The sequence below is a fragment of the Hordeum vulgare genome, chromosome 4H (assembly GCF_904849725.1).
Source record: "Hordeum vulgare subsp. vulgare chromosome 4H, MorexV3_pseudomolecules_assembly, whole genome shotgun sequence".
NCBI classification, from domain to species: domain Eukaryota; kingdom Viridiplantae; phylum Streptophyta; class Magnoliopsida; order Poales; family Poaceae; genus Hordeum; species Hordeum vulgare.
The window spans coordinates 92,272,769-92,288,625 of record NC_058521.1 but is presented as its reverse complement, the minus strand read 5'-3'; the positions used below and the strand labels follow the sequence as shown (position 1 = coordinate 92,288,625).

The 15,857-nt window shown below is 43.9% G+C and overlaps 1 protein-coding gene across 1 annotated transcript in view; it reads left to right on the top strand.

Annotated features, from left to right (window-relative positions):
- Positions 1-9,964: 9,964 nt before the first annotated feature.
- The window catches only part of LOC123450315 (60S ribosomal protein L27-3-like), a 36,928-nt gene continuing 31,035 nt past the window's right edge, over positions 9,965-15,857 (top strand). The window contains exon 1 of the mRNA XM_045127634.1: positions 9,965-10,370. Coding sequence (XP_044983569.1) covers positions 9,965-10,370 — 406 coding nt within the window. The remainder of the gene's footprint in view (positions 10,371-15,857) is intronic.

Below are 15,857 nucleotides of genomic sequence, written 5' to 3'. Positions count from 1 at the left end.
AGTTTTTGAAGTTTTAAACATTTCTGGAATTATTCTTATACTGGAAAATCCCTTTACTGCATCAGCATGACATCAGCAGGTCCAACTGGCCGTTGAAAGTCAAACCTGACCAGTGGGACCCACTCGTGAGTGTCTCCGGTCAGTTTTAGATTAAAATTAAACTTAATTAGCTAATTAATCTCACTCGACCCACATGTCAGTGACTTATCAAATTAATTAAATTTATTTTCTTTAATCCTAAACTCCCAGAGGCTGGCCCCACACGTCAGTGGCTCAGGCCAGCTGAGATCCACCGGCGGCGAGGTCGTCCTCGCCGGCGGGGAGCCTCCGGCGAGCACCGGTACGTCGGAGGGGCTCGGAAACGGCGCACAGGGGGCCAAACTTGGCGCGGAGAGCACCAGAGGAACGACACTTCTCCCGCGGGTTCATTTTTGCACTTGGCTTGGGCTGATCTGGCCGGAGATGACGCTGGCGACGAGGTTAGCGGCGGCCAAGGTTCGGGCGTCATCGAGGTCTTCGATACACAGGGAGTTACGCACGGGACTTAGCTCCTATGGCATCTACGCGACGGCCTGAAGCTGCTGGTGGCCTCAGAAGGACGAGCTGATCACCGAAGGGCTACAGGCGACGAGCTCCCGCGGCAGATCTCGTCGGGTTCCGATGGAACTAGGCCTAGAGGAGGGGATCGACGGTGAGATCTTAGGGGAAAGATGCGCAAGCTCACGAGGAGTGCAGTGGTGGCGCTAGCTTGCTCGGGGACGGCCTGGAAAGGAAGAACGTCGGCGACGAGCTTCGGTGACCCGAGGAAGAAGACGACTGCGTCTCGTCGTTTCACTGCGTCTCGGCGTCGGGCTCGTGGGTAGAAAGCTTTAGGGAGTTGCGGCGGACCTATTGAGCAGCTCGGGAGGGAGAAGGGTAGGCTAGAACGACGGCGAGCTCGAGCTCTGCTCGGGCTCCAATGGCGGCAGAAAGAAACGAGGCAGAGGGGGAGAATGAGCTGGGGAACGGATAGCTACGAGCTCCGGGAGGTTATCCCCGTGCTTGCCAACGCGAAGCAGCGGCCAGGCAGCAAGGGAGCTGCGTGGAGGCGCGCGGCGACGCGGCGGCCACCTCCTGCTCCTACTGGCGAGGAGGAAGACGACAATAGCAGATGGGCCGGGCCAGGTGAGCGTTAGGTAAGGTTTTTCTCATTTTCTTTCTGATTTGTTTCTGTTTTGCTATTTCATTAACTTGCTATTTATCTCAGCTCCCAAATAGTTTATAAAAGCTATTTTAAACACATCAGAATATTTGTTGGAATATTTCGAACCATTCCCAAAGTTTTCAACATTTTTGAAAGTTTAAAGTTTCTGATTTCAAATTTAGAACTTGAAACCAGTAGCTTTTTGCATTTATTTAAAATGCTTAAAGTGTCAAGAAAAAGGTTTTCTTCATTGCTTATTTACTTTCATGATTTATCAGAAAGATTGAACTTTTCTTGAGGCCATTTCGGGTTCATTGATTTTAACTAGTTTGAATTTCCTTTAATTTGAGAAGTGGCTAGGGTTTGTTGAATTTTCCTTCACCATTTACTTTGTTCTTGTTAAGAATATCCTAGATGCAATGCAAATAAAACATGAGCACAAAGCTAACTTGCATAAGGGGTCAGGGATGTGACATCATCCGAAGAGAATTGAACAAGATTCTCAAGGAGTTAGCACTGATGAACCTAGTCATCCTAGAAAGAAGAAGAAAGATGATAGGAACTTGCACGCTAGCAACCCTGATGCTGCTACACCTGAGAGTCCAAACGATGTCTCTGCTTCAGATGCCGAAACACAATCTGGTGATTGCTACGGTAACAAAAGTTCTTCCTTGGCGCTAGGAATTCTTCTTGCTACTTCTCTTGTTTGCGTTGGTTTTTCCCTTGAAGAGGAAAGGGTGATGCAGCACAGGAGCAGTAAGTATTTCCCTCAGTTTGAGAACCAAGGTATCGATCCAGAAGGAGGGTCTCGTCAAGTCCAGAGTACCTGCGCAAACACAAACAAGCTTGAACCCAACGCTTCAAAGGGGTTGTCAATCCCTTCAAGATTGTTTGCAAAGTGAGATCTAAAGGCGGAAAGTGCAACGAAGTAAAAAGTGTAAGGCTGAAAATATGGTGTGGAGTAGACCCGGGGGCCATAGTGTTCACTAGAGGCTTCTCTCAAAATAGCAAATATCATGGTGGGTGAACAAATTACTGTCGAGCAATTGATAGAACCGCGCAAAGTCATGACGATATCTAAGGCAATGATCTTACATATAGGCATCACGCCCGAGACAAGTAGACTGATACTTTCTGCATCTACTACTATTACTCCACACATCGACCGCTATCCAGCATGCATCTAGTGTATTGAGTTCATGACAAACAGAGTAACGCCTTAAGCAAGATGACATGATGTAGAGGGATAATCTCAAACCAATGATGAAAACCCCATCTTTTTACCCTTGATGGCAACAACATGATGCGTGCCTCGCTACCCCTTCTGTCATTGGGTGAGGTCACCGCACGGTATGAACCCAAAACCAAGCACTTCTCCTATTGCAATTATCATAGATCTAGTTGGCCAAACAAAACCCACAACTCGAAGAGAATTACAAGGATATGAAATCATGCATAAGAGAGATCATAAGAAACTCAAATAAGATTCATAGATAATCTCATCATAAATCCACAATTCATCGGATCTCGACAAACACACCGCAAAAGAAGATTACATCGGATAGATCTCCATGAAGATCATGGAGAACTTTGTATTGAAGATCCAAGAGAGAGAAGAAGCCATCTAGTTACTAGCTATGGACCCGTAGGTCTATGGTGAAGTACTCACGCATCATCGGAGAGGTCATGGTGTTGATGAAGAAGCCCTCCGTGTCTGAATCCCCCCTCCGGCAGGGCACCAAAACGTGCCCCAGATGGGATCTTGCGGAGACAGAAGCTTGTGGCGGTGGAAAAGTACTTTCGATGATCTCCTGATTTTTTTGGGATTTTTAGGGAATATAGAGGCGCAACCCCTAGGGCAGAGGGCGCCCAGGGGGGCCACAAGCCTGTGGGCCGCGGCCTCCCCCTGGCTGCGGGGTGGGGGCTTGTGGTGCCCCTGAGGCTCCCTTGCCTTGGCTCTCAAGCTTCCCGATCTTCTTCCGATACGGAAAAAATCTTTTCGGGGATTTTCTTCCGCTTGGACTCTGTTTCAAAATCTCCTCTGAAAGGGGTCAAAAACATGGAAAAAACAGGAACTGGCACTTGGCACTGAGTTAATAAGTTAGTCCCAAAAATATATAAAAGGCACGCAAAACATCCAAAGTTTGACAAGATAATAACATGAAACCATCAAAAATTATAGATACGTTGGAGACGTATCAGTGATGAACATGAGCCTAATGATAATATCAATAGTGATGTTCATGATGATGCTCAACCTAGCAATGATAAGGATGTGGCGATTGAACCTGTTGATCTTGATAACCCACAGCCTAAGAATAAGAGATACGACAAGAATGACTTCGCTGCTAGGAAGCATGGTAAAGAAAGGGAACCATGGGTTCAGAAACCCATGCCCTTTCCACCCAAACCATCCAAGAAAAAGGATGATGAGGATTTTGAGAAATTTGTTGAAATGATCAGACCTGTCTTTCTGCAAATGCGTTTGACAGATATGCTCAAAATGTCTCCGTATGCTAAGTACATGAAGGATTTTGTGACTAATAAGAGGAGGATACCTGAGGTTGAGATTTCCACCATGCTTGCTAATTATACCTTCAAGGGTGGAACTCCTAAGAAACTAGGTGATCCCGGTGTGCCCACTATACCTTGCTCCATTAAAGGAAACTACGTTAGAACTGCTTTATGCGACCTTGGAGCCGGTGTTAGTGTTATGCCTCTCTCTCTTTATCATAGGATTGAACTGGATAAGTTGACACCCACTAAAATCTCTCTGCAAATGGCCGACAAATCAACTGCTTTCCCTATCGCATTTGCGAGGATGTGCCTGTTATGGTTGCAAACGTCACTATCTTAACAAACTTTGTTATTCTGGATATTCCCGAGGACGATGCCATCGCGGTCATCCTCGGGAGACCCTTTCTAAACACTGCAGGGGCTATTATAGATTGCAACAAAGGCAATGTCACGTTCCATGTCAACGGTAACGAGCATATGGTGCACTTTCCATAGAAACAATATCAAGTCATTGCATCAATGCTATCGAAAAAACTTCATCGATTCTTATTGTGAGCTTTGAATGCCCTATTCCTCCTGTTAAGATGAAGTATGATTTGCTTGTTGGGGAGATACACATCCCCATTGAGGTAACCTAGTGACTATTCGAAAATTCTCCGTTCTCTTTTGCGATTCGGAAAAGTTTGTCAAGGAGACTTGATCAACCTCATTGACGGATTCCTTTCGATGAACATGAGATGGATGAATCGAGGAGTCAGAAACCTCTGTTCCAAGCTTTCACCTTCGGTTTCTTAGAAGAAAAATGATAGGTTTAGTTTAGTTTTCCCTGTTTTCTGTTTTAGCGTCCCGTGGAAAAGTACCCCGAAAATAAAAGTTCTCTGAACGTCCTGAAAATCAAGTATGATTCTTTCTAGAATTTTTGAAAAATACTGAGACGAAGAGCTAGTCTGGGGGCTGCACCAGTGGGCCACAAGCCCTGGAGGCGCGGGAGCCCCCCTTGTCGCGCCTACCTGACTTGTGGGGCCCACGTGCACCCCCTCCACTCATTCTAGCTCCCATCTGCTTCTCCTACCTCCAGAAAAAATCGTTTCGCAGCTCAAACCCGTGTTCTTGCTCTTCTTGCTGGGATTTTCGTTCTCCTTGCTCAAAGCACCATTCTTCGAACTGTTTTGCGGAAACTGCTCCTTGGTAAGTGACTCCTCCATTGATCCAATTAGTTTTTGCTCTAGTGCCTTATACTTCGCATATTTTTGCTGCCTTGGTGACCCTGTTCTTGAGCTTTGCATGCTAATTTTAGCTGGTCTCAAGTAGTTTTGATGCGTATTATGGCCTCTAGGCACTTGTGGGAGTAGTTGCTATGAGTTTAGTTGAGACTTGTTCACTTTTCCTTAGAGACACTGAAAATTTCAGAAAAGGAAGATGTTCAGGAGAAACTATCATGGTGGTTCCTCAAGCAAGAGAGGTCCCCGTCTTGCGATTCGGGAACCCGATCCTTACCAACCGAGGAAAGCACAGGTACAACCATGTGAATGGCCTTCTGATGAATTCATGATTGAGGCAGGTTTCAAAGACGAGTTTAATACCCTTGTTCACAACGTCGGACTCGAAGAATTCATCTCCGATAAATGTGAACAGTATGTTGCTCTCACTGCCTCTTTTGTTCGTAGATTCAAATTTTCAATTGGCCGTGACACATCCGTACTGTTTGATCTCTATGACAAATCGTATACCAAGGATTTAGAGGATTTCAATAGAATTTGCAAGATACCTATTTGGGGTAGTCTCAATGATCCTCCTAAATCTTCGGTTAGAGTTTTTTCTCTGGTATAATTGTTGGAGAAACTAGAGATATTACGCAGGCTACCATGGGGAGCATTCATTTTCCTGCCTTGCATTATTTTTCCCTCTTCATTGGCAGATGCATTAATGGCAAGATTGAGCATTGTCACCTCTGCGTACCCGACCTTAGTATCCTCAAGAACGCAGTAACGGGTGATAAAAGTTTCAACATGGGAGCTATAATAGCAAGGAGGCTGAATAATAATGCTAATGAAGGGGATTTCTTTGGTGAGATCTATGCCACTCGCATAGCAAATTTTCTTGGAGTACCCATCCGCGAAGGAGATCCCCCGCTTCATACAGCCTTCCTTGATCGCACCGCTTTGACACGCTATCAGTTCCTTGAGAGGGATGATGAATCCCTCCTATACCGTTTGATATTTAACCGGCAGCGTGTTTTCCATATTACCCTTCCTGCTCCTGCGTTCTTTGACTTTCAGGTAAAACGGAGATATTATATAACCAGAGGAGAGGTAGAGGAGTATGAGAGGGAGGCAAAGGTTGCTCGTCTCCGTGAGGCAGCTATTCAGGCAGTGGCTGCAGCGCTCCCGTATAACCTCCATTATGATTTTGGGTATCGCCCGGACCATCCATGGGAGTAGACCAACTTAGGCCAAAAGCCTAAGCTTGCGGGATTACGTGTTTCTCACCGACTTTACATTCTTGCTTATGCTTTCACTTTGTTCGTCGACGTTCACACTTTGCCACTGTATCATCCATGCTAGTTTATTTTCTTTTTCTCTTTTTCCTTTCGTGTGTCTATCTAGTTTGAGAAAACCCAAAAAGATTTTCTTTTTCTTCTTTTGCTTGTTGGGAGCTTTCCCGTGTAAATAGTTTTCTTTTTCTTTGGGTCAAGGTAGAATACCATGGTTACAATGTTTAGTGGCTCTCGCATTCATACATGTTTAGCTGTCAAAGAGCCATATTACTTTGTCTTCTCCTTTGTGTTTGCTTGCAGATTCCAGCTTAGTCCAATGCACGAGTACTCTTATTATTGTTCACATCATTCGGTCGTGCAAGTGAAAGGCAATAATGATGATATATGATGAAGATACTGAGCCTGGAAAAGCTGGTATGAACTCAATCTATTTTGTTTTTGTAAATATGACTAGCTCATCGTTCGAGATTTAGCTTTGTTATGAGAGAAACATGTTTGCAATGACAACTTAGAGATCATAGTTTCTGATGCCATGCTTAATTAGCTAGGAGCTTATAATGGTTTGTCTTGGATGCCAACATGAATCTTGAGATGACTGTGATGTAGTATGATAGGATGGTATCCTCCTTTGAATGATTCAAGTGTCTTGACTTGGCGCATGTTCACGCATGTAGTTGAAACAAAATCAACATAGCCTCTATGATATTCATGTTCATGGTGATTTATGTCCTGCTCATGCTTGCATTGAATGTTAGTTAATATCAATGCATTTTGATGACTTTTGTCGCTCTCTAGTTAGTCACTTCCCAGTCTTTTGCTAGCCTTCACTTGTACTAAGCGGGAATACTGCTTGTGCATCCACTTCCATAAACCCAAAGTTGTTCCATATGAGTCCACCATACCTACCTATATGCGGTATCTACCTGCCGTTCCAAGGAAATTTGCATGTGCCATTCACTAAACCTTCAAGAAATAATCTGTTTTGCATGCCCGAACCGCTCATGTGGTGACAGGGGCTATCAGTATCTTCCATGCTAGGCATGTTATCCTCAATATGTGTTTATTCACTATCATTCACGAGAAAGGGGCCGGTAATTGGAATGCCCAGTTCCATGCTCAAATCGAAAAGATAATTGCAAACAAAACTCCCCCTGGATTGATGTTGGTACGGACGGCACCCGAGGATTCGGCTAGTCGTGGAGTGTGATTGATCGGTGGGGGGGGGAGTCAAAAGTTTACTTTTCTGTTTGGGAACCGCCTATAGCATGTGTAGCGTGGAAGATGGTGAAAACTCTTAGTCATTGCGTTGACAATGAAAGCATGCCACCCAAAATTATTATCTCTGTTTTCAAAGCTTGACCTCTGGCACCTCTACAAATCAATGCTTCCCTCTGCGAAGAGCATGTCTATTTATGTTCCTGTTGAGTCATCCTCTTCTTATAAAAGCACCAATTAGAGAGCACCTCTGTCATTTTTATGCTTTGCTTTTAACTGTGATTGAGTATGACTGTGAATGGATATTCTTTGCTATGAATTACAATGTTTAGTCAGTCTTTGGTCTTTGAAGGTGCTCTGCATTTACGTTTTGCGGTCTTAGAAAGAGCTAGCGAGATACCATCTGTTCTACTACTTCATGATTGTTTTGATTGAAGTGTTGACGTTTGAGACCTATTATTATTTGCTCGCTAGTTGATTATGCCATTGATATGAGTTTACCGTGAGACCTAGATGTCATTTGCTTATGTGGTTAGCTTGTGATCTTGCTGAAATTCTGGTTATGAGTTAGACATAGTTGCAACAACAAGATCAAACAGAGTTCGTAAAAGTTTTTCTTTTGTCTCTTTCAGTTTGTCAACTGAATTGCTTGAGGACAAGCAAGGCTTTAAGCTTGGAGAGTTGATACGTCTCTGTCGTATCTACTTTCCCGAACTCTTTTGCCCTTGTTTTGGACTCTAATTTGCATGATTTGAATGGAACTAACCCGGACTATCGTTGTTTTCAGCAGAATTGCCATGGTGTTGTTTCTGCGCAAAAAAAAAGTTCTCGGAATGACCTGAAAATTTATGGATAATTTTTGTGGAATTTATGAAAAATACTAGCGCAAGAATCAGTGGAGGAAGTGGAGCCGTGAGCCCACAAGCCCACCACGCACGGGCCCCCCCTAACCGTGCTTGGCAGGCTTGTGGGGCCCACAACGCTCCACCGCCTCCAATCTCAGCTCTATTTAGTCCGTCTCGCCCGGAAAAAATCAAGGAGAAGAGTTCATCGCGTTTTACGATACGGAGGCGGCGCCACCTCCTATTCTTCATTTGAAAGGCAGATCTAGAGTCCGTTCTGTGCTCCGGAGAGGGGAGATCGTCGCCATCGGCATCATCAAGCTTCCTTTATCGCCAATTCCATGATGCTCTTCACCGTTCGTGAGTAATCTCATCGTAGGCTTGCTAGACGGTGATGGGTTGGATGAGATCTATCATGTAATCGAGTTAGTTTTGACGGGGATTGATCCCTAGTATCCACTATGTTCTGAGATTGATGTTGCTACTACTTTGCCATGCTTAATGCTTGTCACTAGGGCCCGAGTGCCCTGATTTCAGATCTGAACCTATTATGTTGTCGCCAATATATGTGTGTTCTTGATCCTATCTTGCAAGTTGTACTCACCTACTATGTGTTATGACCCGGCAACCCCGGAGTGACAATAGCCGGAACCACTCCCGGAGATGACCATAGTATGAGGAGTTCATGTATTCACCAAGTGTTAATGCGTTGGTCCGGTTCTTTATTAAAAGGAGAACCTTAATATCCCGTAGTTTCCATTAGCACCCCGCTGCCACGGGAGGGATGGACAATAGATGTCATGCAAGTTATTTTCCCTAAGCACGTATGACTACATACGGAATACATGCCTACATTAGATTGACGAACTGGAGCTGGTTACTTATCTCTCTGTGTTATAACTGTTACAAGATGAATAGCATCCGACATAATCATCCATCACCGATCCAATGCCTACGAGTCTTTTACTACTGGTCCTTGCTATGTTACTTTGCTGCTACTGTTGTCACTTTGCTACTGCTGGTTACTGTTGCTACTGTTGCTATCACACTACTTTGCTACTGATCGTTTGCTGCAGATACTAAATCTTTCAGGTGTGGTTGAATTGACAACTCAACTGCTAATACTTGAGAATATTCTTTGGCTTCCCCTTGAGTCGAATCAATAAATTTGGGTTGAATACTCTACCCTCGAAAACTGTTGCGTTCCCTATACTTGTGGGTTATCAGGCCGCGGCGCGCGGCAAATGGGAGAGGTTGGTGAAAATTCGATAAGTCCTGCCTTATATGCAAAAACCTGTTATCCCGGTTCGAGGAACAAACCGGGACCAATGCTTCCCTTTCGTCCCGGTTGGATGCACAAACCGGGCGAGAAGAGGAGACCTTTAGTCCCGGTTTGTGCCGCAAACCGACACTAAAGGGAGTCTTTGGTCCCGGTTTGTTCCACCAACCGACACGAAAGGATGTCTTTGGTCCCGGTTGGTGCCACAAACCGACACGAATGGCGTGTCCTGCCACGGCCGAGGTGCTTGGTAAAGAACCACCAAAAACAAGATCTATTCTTCACATGATTCGGAGAAACCCTAGCGCCGCCAACCCTATATAATCTCCTACCCACCCACGCCGCCAGCTTTCCCCCGCCCACAGCCTCCAACCCCTCCACCAACCCGAAACTCACCGGCGTCGACACAACGCGAGGAGAGGAGAAGGAAGATGATGAAGTTCCTGAAGCTGGGCAAGGCGGTGATCCTGCTGCAGGGCAGGTACACCGGGAAGAAGGCGGTGATCGTGCGTGTGTTCGAGGAGGTCACCCGCGACCGCCCCTACGGGCACTGCCTAGTCGCCGGCCAGGCCAAATACCCGAAGAAGGTGATCCCTAAGGACTCGGCCAAGAAGGCAGCCAAGAAGTCTCGCAGCAAGGTCTTCCTCAAGCTCCTCAACATCACCCACCTCATGCCCACCCGCTACACCCTCGACATTGACCGAAAGGAGGTGGTCTCCGGGGCCCCCGACTCCCTCACCACCAAGGACAAGAAGCTCACCGCCGCCAAATCCGCCAAGGCCAAGCTCGAGGAGAGGTTCAAGACCGGCAAGAACAGGTGGTTCTTCACCAAGCTCCGCATGATTCGACATGATTCAAGAAATGCCAACAAGATCTATTCTTCACATGGTTCGACATGATTCGACATGATTCAAGAAATTCCAACAAGATCTATTCTTCACATGATTCGACATGATTTAAGAAATTCCAACAAGATCTATTCTTCACATGATTCGACATGATTCAAGAAATGCCAACAAGATTTATTCTTCACATGATTCGACATGATTCAAGAAATGCCAACAAGATCTATTCTTCACATGATTCGACATGATTCAAGAAATTCCAACAAGATCTATTCTTCACATGATTCGACATGATTCGACATGATTCCACATGACTCGACATGATTCAACAAATTCCAACAAGATCTATTCTTCACATGATTCGACGTGATTCAAGAAATGCCTACAAGATCTATTCTTCACATGATTCGACATGATTCCACATGATTCCACATGATTCAACATGATTCAAGAAATTCCAACAAGATCTATTCTTCACATGATTTGACACATGAAAGATAACATCTCATGTAGATCCACACTAAAAACAGTGTCTTCATGGGCAGTACCAAAAGAGGACATCTTAAGCACTTATTTGAACTCCAGACTTTTTGTGTGTTCAAAATGAACCTTTCAAGGCCACGTCATCAATTTTCAACACTTCCTGACTTCATTTGGTATTTTCATGCTTTTACTGATAGTTTGGAGCTAAATGACCCAGAAATTGAAAAGCACTACAAATGAACTCTTAATAGGTTGAAAGTTGGCATGGTATCATCATTTCACCCACATAGCATGTGCTAAAAAGTTGAGAGGGTTGCCACGAAAACTGGATGCACTTCGTGTACAAATCGTACAATCTCTTTCGAAGTATGAGGGTTTCATACGAAAACTCATGTGTTACAAAAGGCATTTCATTTTTTCGAAATTATTTGAACTCCACACTTTCTGTGTGTTCAAAATGAACCATTCAAGGCCACATCATCAATTTTCAACATTTTCTGACTTCATTTGGTATTTTTCATGCTTTTACTGATTTCTTGGAGCTAAATGACCCAGAAATTGGAAAGCACTACAAATGAACTCTTAATAGCTTGAAAGTTGGCATGGTATCATTATTTCACCCACATAGCATGTGCTAAAAAGTTGAGAGGGTTGCCAAAAAAATGGATGCACTTCGTGTACAAATCGGACAATCTCTTTCGAAGTATGAGGGTTTCATAGGAAAACTCATCTGTTACAAAAGGCATTTCATTTTTTCGAACTTATTTCATTTTTTCCACATGGGTGCATGTATTAAAAACCATTATAACATATCATGAATAGAGAAGTCACCAAATTAATGGAAATCATCATCACATTAAAGCCAAAGTACGGTAGTGACCAAAATAAGTGCATAATGTTCTTACATGGTTCTCATTATTGAACAACATATAGCTCTCTAGAGCATCTAATTAGAACATACATTGAAACTATTAAATTTAAATGCAACAACAAATGCGATCATAACCGCAACTAAGGTACAAATTGATCCAACACCATAATGATACCAAGCCTCAGTATGAATGACATATTTTCTAATGTTTCTAATCTTCCAGCGCATTGCATTCATCTTGATCGTGCGATCGTCACGCACATCGGCAACATCCAACTCCAATATCATCTTCTCCTCTTCAACTATTTGTATTTTTTCTTTCAAGTAACTTTTTTCTTTTTCAACCAAAATTAACTTCTCGGCAAGAATTTGTATGTCGGTTCGAATTTCCGGTTCCCATTCCTCCTAGATTAAAAAATCTATGTCACGTTGGTCGGCATAATTTTCATAAACACTAAATAAAACAAATAGTTATAAAAGATAATATATACCACATCTGAATCATAGACAGGACGAGGGCCGACGGAGGCGGGTACCAAAACCACCGCACTATATAATAACAAACAATAATATAAGTAAGAAAATTACACAAGTATCTATCTAAATCATACAAGCAAGAACTTTTTTCTTTTAGAAAGAAAATAAGAAGAAGATACTAACCACGGTGGTGCCGACGCCACGATGGGCGCGGGCGATCGACGGCGGTGAGGATGGGGACGGGACACGGACGGACCGCCAAAGCTACTCAAAACTAGAGGAAAATGGAGCTTGGACAAGGAGCTTCGAGAGGAAAAAGCTTAAGTGTGGCTTGGGCATTTCATCGAACACCTCATGTGCATAGGAGGTGATCTAGAGCACCACAAAGCTCTCCCATGGCCGGCCAAAAAAGCAGAGCAGTGCACTGCTCTGCTCGCGGTCGGGTGGTATATATAGGCCAACCATTCTGTCCCGGTTTGTGGACGGAACCGGGAGTGAAGGACAACATTTGGTCCCGGTTCCAGCCAAAAACTAGGACTAATTGTTGTGGGCCAGGAGCGAGGCACATTCGTCCCGGTTCATGTCTGGAACCGAGACCAACGGGGCCAGACAAACTGGGACCAATGGCCCACAAGGCCCGGCCGGCGCCCTGGCCTCACGAACCGGGACCGATGCCCCCATGGGTCAAAGCCCTCTTTTCTACTAGTGATATATTGCCATGCAATTTTCATCAAGTGGATCAAAGCCCTCTTTTCTACTAATGGGATTTCATCAAGTGGATCAAAGCCCTCTTTTCTACTACTGATATATTGCCATGCAATTTTCAACGCCTCCGTTTGACTTGAGCATTCATTGTCGTATTGCTTTGCATGATCATATACCTGACATAGTAGTTCTGGCTCACCCACCGTGCATCATTTTTTATACATATTGCGCTAGATCATTGCACATCCAGGTACACTGCCAGAGGCATTCATGTAGATTCATATTTTGTTCTAGGTATCGAGTTGTAATTTTTATTTCTTTTGAGTTATAAGTAAGTAGAAGTGTGATGATCATCATTATTCATTATTAGAGCATGTCCTAGTGAGGAAAGAATGATGGAGACTATGATTCTCCCACAAGTCGGGATGAGACTCCGGACAATGAGAGAGAAAATATATTAAAAAAGAAAAGAAAGAAAGAAAAGAAATAAAAAAAGGAAAAAAAAAGAAGAAAAAAAGAAAAAGAGAGAAGGGGCATGCTAGTTCCATACTTGTGCTTCAAAGTAGCACCATGTTTTTCATATGGAGAGTCTCCTATGTTGTCACTTTCATATATCGCTGGGAATTTTTCATTATAGGATTAGATGCACACCCACTTAGTTTTCATATGGAGCATTCATACACTTATAGCTCTTAGTGCATTCGTTGCATGGCAATCCCTAATCATCACATTGATATCAATTGATGGGCATCTCCATAGCCCATTGGCTAGCCGCGTCGATGTGAGACTTTCTTACTTTTTTGCCTTCTCTATATTTACCCCTATCATCATACTCTATTCCACCCGTAGTGCTATATCCATGGCTTGCGATCATGTATTGCGTGAGGGTTGAAAAGTCCGAGGCACGTTAAAAAGTATGAACCAATTGCTTGACTGACACCGGGATAGTACATGATTTATACTTTGTGTTAAGAAGACAGAGCTTTACACAATACATGTTGCGTTTTGCACTGTTATTCGGGAACGAGATTCCGTCACGAACCTTCATATATATGTCCAAATCTAGTGACCCGTAAAGATATGTGATACGTCTCCGTCGTATCTATAATTTTTGATTGTTTCATGCCAATATTATATAACTTTCACATACTTTTGGCAACTTTTTATATGATTTATGCGACTAACCTATTGATCTAGTGCCTAGTGTCAGTTCTTTTTTTCCATGTTTTTTGCATCGCAAAAAATCCATATCAAACGAAGTCCAAACGTGATAAAAATTTGTGGAGATACTAATTTGGAATTTATGTGATTTTTTGGAGGTGTAATCAACGCAAACGGGGGCCCATAGAGCCAACAACCCACCAGGGCGCGCCACAGGGCCCAGGCACGCCCTGGTGTCTTGTGACCTCCTCGAACGTTGGTTGGATCCCTTCTTCTGGCGCCAGAAAGATAATTTGTGTTAAAACATCGTGTAAACATTTCAGCGCAATCGGATTTATGGATATCCGGGAATTTAAGAAACCGTGAAGGGCCAGATCTGGGAAGCGCGAAACAAAAGAGAACAGGGAGGGAAATCCAATCTCGGAGGGGCTCCCGCCCCTCCGCCTCCATGGAGGCCATGGACCAGAGGGTGACTCTCCTCCCATCTAGGGGAGGCCAAGGAATAATAAGAAGGAGGGGGGTCTCTCCCCCTCTCTCCCAGTGGCGCCGGAGTGTCGTCGGGGCTAGGATCGTGACGGCGATCTACATCAACAACCTTGCTACCGTCAACACCAACTTTCTCCCCCTCTATGCAGCGGTGCAACACCCCTTCTCCCCTATGTAATCTCTACTTAAATGGTGCTCAACTCCATATATTATTTCCCAATGATATTTGGCTATCCTATGATGTTTGAGTAGATCCGTTTTGTCCTATGGGTTAATCATGATCTTGGTTGGTATGATTGTATATTTTATTTATGGTGCTATCCTACGGTGCCCTCCGTGTCGTGAAAACGAGAGGGGCCCCCGCTGTAGGGTGTTGCAATATGTTCATGGTTTTCTTATTGTCGGTGTTTCGGGGGTGATAGCAGCCTAAACGCGGATAAGTGGGTTATGGTGTATGGGAGTAAAGAGGACTTGATACTTAATGCTATGGTTGGGTTTCATGACCTTAATGATCTTTACTAGTTGTGGATGCTTGCTAGAGTTCAAATAATAAGTGCATGTGATCCAAGCAGAGAGAGTATGTTAGCTCATGCCTCTCCCTCATATAAAATTGCAAGAATGATTGTCGGTACTTGTTATCGATTGCCTAGGGACAAATGACTTTCTTGTTGACAAAAGCTATCCACTTTTATTACCTTCAATTTATTTGTAGTTGTATTCTCGTAAAGCACTCGTAGTTTTATTCTTGCAAAATAGTTTCATACTTGTTTCAGGTAAAGCAAACGTCAAGCGTGCGTAGAGTTGTATTGGTGGTCGATAAAACTTGAGGTAATACTTGTTCTACCTTTAGCTCCTCGTTGGGTTCAACACTCTTATTTATCGAAGAAGGCTACAAACGAGCACCTATACTTGTGGGTTATCAATATGCGGTCACGACGTCCATCAACAGCATGGATAGACGATTTTGCATTGCCAGTGATATAAGATGTGGGAAAGTGGTTCCACTCATTACTAGAGATTATGTTTCATTAAAATTAGTTCTGAGTTTCTGCATGAACCCTTGTGCTATGAGCCTTACTTTATATCTCACCACCTCATTGGTTTCATTTCGTTTGCGGAGAAAAACCCATTTGAATCCCATAGGGAAAACATTGGGAGGTGTAGGTATTGCTTCAGTGAATACCTTTCTTTTGTTAAGCGAGGCAATTTCTGTTTGGATTGCATCCTTTAATTTAGGCCAGTTGGAGCGCCTTTGGCACTCAACGATAGACCTTGGATCATGATCAGTGAGAAGGG